This window comes from Silene latifolia, chromosome X, assembly GCF_048544455.1.
Source record: "Silene latifolia isolate original U9 population chromosome X, ASM4854445v1, whole genome shotgun sequence".
NCBI classification, from domain to species: domain Eukaryota; kingdom Viridiplantae; phylum Streptophyta; class Magnoliopsida; order Caryophyllales; family Caryophyllaceae; genus Silene; species Silene latifolia.
In genome coordinates, this window is record NC_133537.1 from 7,458,004 (window position 1) to 7,462,456 (window position 4,453).

General features: G+C 39.8%; 1 protein-coding gene across 1 annotated transcript; it reads left to right on the top strand.

Moving 5' to 3' along the window:
* The first annotated feature begins 1,200 nt into the window (after window positions 1-1,200).
* Window positions 1,201-1,713, top strand: LOC141623529 (PRA1 family protein D-like). Its single transcript, XM_074439632.1, has one exon. The coding sequence runs from the start codon at window positions 1,201-1,203 to the stop codon at window positions 1,711-1,713; it is 513 nt and encodes a 170-aa protein (XP_074295733.1).
* The last annotated feature ends 2,740 nt before the right edge of the window (window positions 1,714-4,453 follow it).

The following is a 4,453-nucleotide window of genomic DNA, read 5'->3' on the forward strand; positions in this document are numbered from 1 at the left end:
TTTAAAATCTATACCCGCTCCACCATATATCCAAAATTCGATACGTATCTTACATGAGAAAATTAAATGTCAAGGAAATTTTAAAATATTTAATTATCGGGGCCTTTTGGCCGCTCGGTCTAACCGGTGGGTCTACCCATCCCAACCAGGGGTATGCTGGAGAAATTACCCGCATATCCCAGATTGAAAGCACCCGTCAAAGCATTCCTTACCGACTTTTCGGTTGGAAAGAGATGTCTTGAGCATTAAGAATGATAGTTTGGCTGGCAAAGCAAGCTTCCCCGCATAGCAAGCAGCACTGACCCTTCCTTAAATAGGAAATACCGGTGGAATTTAGGCTAGGGGTGAAAGGCCAACCAAGATCGGGCACGAATTGTTGTGGAATAGATGGTAGGTTGTTCCATCCCCTCCATCTAGTCAGATCCCTTTTCCCGCATTAACAAGGGCTTAAGGTGTCTTTGCGGCTCAAGTGATTCACCGAAGCGACGTTTCACTCCCTTCATTTATACTCTAAGCGCGACCATCTTCTACACAAAAAGCATTTTCTGAGCAAAAGGAACCTCTTCCTATCCTGTCTCAGCGGAAGGTCCCCGCTTTTCTTAAACTTAAAAAGGAAGCCTAAAAAAAGAAAAAGATTTTTTAAACAAACCCGTTTGGGTCGAAACGTCACATGCATTAAATAATATCGCTTTCGTGAGGAATGAGCTTAGTTTACTCTAATAATTTTTTAAAGATAGAGCCTTGAGGACATGGATTTTCTAATTGTGAATTTAAATATAGGTATTTAAATAGTGGATCAAGTATGAATTTTTAAAAGTTGGGTTCAGACTGGGTCACAATTACCATCTTGACCAACAAGCTACATCCATACTCAAACTAACCAATATCATACCGCGACTCAAACTAACCCATATTAGGGGTGTAAATAATCTGAGCCGGCTCATAGAGCCCTCGGATCAGCTCGGTCAAAGCTTGGCTCGAAATCGGTCAAAATTAATTCCGAACTAATCCCATATTATACCGCGACTCAAACTAACCCGACCTTTTCCCAACCGGTACCATTTTTCGGGCATATCGGAAGACCCTCCAATCCTCCATATACAAAGTTACAAACTCTCACCCCCAAGGGCCAAGACCCCAACATTCCAAAGTCAATCATAAATATCTTATTCATAAACAACCACCTTCTCCCCCGTAACAATGGCGACACCACAAGACGACTACAACACCCCAACCTTCAGCACCACCAAACCATGGTCAGAATTCTTCTCAACCTCCCACCTTTCCCTCCCCGTCTCCGTCTCCGACTTAACTACACGAGTCGCCGTTAACCTATCCTACTTCAAACTCAACTACCTTCACCTAACCCTAACTATCTTCTTCATCTCTCTCTTCTTCCATCCTTTATCTCTCTTCATCCTCTTCGTTACCGCCGCCGCTTGGCACTTCGTCTACCTCACGCGCCTCCCTGACGCCGCCGTTGAAATCGCCGGATTTACGATCTCGGAGAGTATTGTTGTTGGAGTGCTTGGTGTTGCTACGGTTGTTGCGCTGTTTTTTGCGGATGTTTGGATGAATTTGTTTGTCAGTGTTGCGGTTTCGGTTGTGGTTGTGTTGTTGCATGCGGCGGTTAGGGATTCGAGGTTTGGTGATGACAATCCGTATGGTGGATTGCTTGATGATGAAGCTGGTGGTGGTTATACTGAGTTCTGAGATTTGTAAGGTTTGATTTGTTTGATTGATTAAGATGAATTTAAAACAATTTTTCTTATTAGGTTGAGGTTGATGTTGATGTATATGTTGTTGATTGATGAATTGAATTGAATTGAATTTGATCGATTGTTGTTCTAGGAGATGTTAATTGAACAATTCGGAGCGATTTAATTGAAGCGATATGTTGTTGATAAGTTGAATTGAATTTGATCGAATGTTTCCGAATACAACTGCGAACAATCGTTGTGTGAATTCCTTGAACAATTCTTTAGGTTAAGGTTAATGTATGTTTAATTGATCATGTTTTCTGTGATTTAATTGAACAATTTCGTGATGAATTTGAAGCTATTATTCTTTTAGGTGAAGGTTTAATCTATATGTTGTTGATTGTGGAAATGAATTTGATCGAATGTTTCGGAAATTGACTGCGAAGAATCAATGTATGAATCCATCAAACAATTCTTTATCGAGTAGTTGCATGATTTTGAGATTTGTAAATGTGTACTATATGTTGTTCATTGTTGAATTGAATTAAATTTGATCGAATATTTCAAAATACGACTGCGAACAATTCTGTATGGCGTAGGAAATGATTTGATTCAGAAATTGCTTAGTTGTGCAAGATTAGGCATTAGTCATATTCAAATTGTTTAGAAGGTCTGGTTTTCCAGTCATCAGAATCACTCAAAATGCCTGTTATAAGTCTGTCTAGGCGCGTGGTAGAGCGTTGGACACGAGTATTTTGTGAAAAGTTTGACGCTTACGCTCAAAATGGTGTCTTTAATCGACTTGCGATTCAGTCAAATTGAAGTGTCGGAACTTTCTAGTTAAGAGGCATGTGGATTAGCGGATTACTGGCTTAGAGTCGAATTATGCTGTTCTGTAGTGATTAATGAAGAGCAAAATACAAGGATTATGATTTATGCAGAATGATAATCATGTGAACTGTGTTGATTGATGAGACAAAAGAGGGGGTGGAGAGAAAGTTGGAATTGTGGAGGCAGACTTTAGAGACTCGTGGGTTGGATCGAGCGGGAGTAAGACCGAGTATTTGAGGTGTCGGTTCACTAAGGTGGCGGGATTGAGATCGACAGAGGCGGGGAGTATTATTTTCGATGGGAATGTTGTTGAGGTTCGGATTTCTTGGATATCTAGGATCTATTATTCAAAAAGACGGGGAGTTAGACGGAGATGTGGCTCACAGAATTAAAGCGGGATGGTTGAAATGGAAGAGTGCTTCAGGGTTTCTATGCGATAAAGACATGCCCCAAAGATTAAAGGGAAAATTTTATCGCACGGCAATTAGGCCTGCCCTACTTTACGACTCGAGTGTTGGCGTGAAGCATTGTCACATTCAAAAGATGAGTGTGGCGGAGATGCGCATGTTGAGGTGGATGTGCGGACATCTGAGGAAAGATCGGTTAAGGAATGAGGTGATTAGGGAAAAGGTAAAAGTGGCGCCAATAGAGGACAAGATGATGGAAAACCGACTAAGATGGTTTGACCATGTGAGAAGGAGACCTGACATGGGCCCAGGTTAGGAGGTGGAGACTTGGAGAACGTAAGAAAAGGTCCCTAGAGGGAGAGGAAGACCGAGACAGACATGGTTGAGTGATAGAAAGCACGATATGAGAGTTTTGGGGCTTGAGGAGAGTATGGTGACGGAGAGGGCACAATGGAGGGACAGGATACACGTGGATTTTTAGTATTTGATGTTTTTTGACATATTTTATTCTTCTCTCCTTTATTACACTTTTTTACAAACCACTTTCTTATAGATCTTACCTTTCTTATAGATTTTACCTGGTTCATTCCGGATCCTTAACTCTATTTCGGTTTTTAAAAATCGTTTTAATCTTTTCTCTCGATTTAAATTTTAAGTTTGTATAAAAGAAAGACGGAATTCGATTTTAAAACTCCTAAGTTTACCTTGACTTTCCATTACATTTTCGTTCTTCCTTTTGTTTTTTCATCTTCCCTTTTTATTCGCATTTTGAGGCGTGCGTTCACCCATTGACGGTTCGAAAGGATGATTCATGTCAGCCGACCCCAAATCATTTTGGGATTAAGGCTCTGATGTTGTTGTTGTTGTTGTTGTTGATAATCATGTGAACGAGATGGTTTTAGCTGTTGTGATGAAAGAAATTTTTTTGAGACTTCACGAAACAAACCCAACCTTTGTTTGATATATATATACTCCCTCCTATTCTTCTTTTTCTTCCCCTTTGGATGGGGCACAATATTTAAGGAAGAGAATAAAATATGAATTGTGAATTGGGTGGGGTTTGGTGATAGGAGAGAGGAATGAATAAAATAAGGAATTGTGAGTTGGGTGGGGTTTGGTGATAGGAGAAAGAAATGAATAATTATGAATTAAATAATGAATTGTGAGTTGGGTGGGGTTTGGTGATAGGAGAGAGGAATGAATAAAATAAGATTAAAAGTTTCCAAAAAAGGAAAGGGGAAGAAAACCTGAATAATCCGTTTTAGGAAATAGGGAAGAAAATAGAGAATAGGAGGGAGTATATCCATATTTCCTGTAACTCCTTGCTCAAACATTAGTCGAATTTGGAATGCTCGGGGAAAAGGAAAATCCCACAATGGAATTAACCACAGCCTATTTCAAGCGTAGAAACGTTTGACTCGAAACAAAGCTAGAATCATTTTTATCGTAAACACTATCGATTTATGAGTTGATGTTGAATTTCAGTTATAATGCTTTATAATGTTATTCATTCTG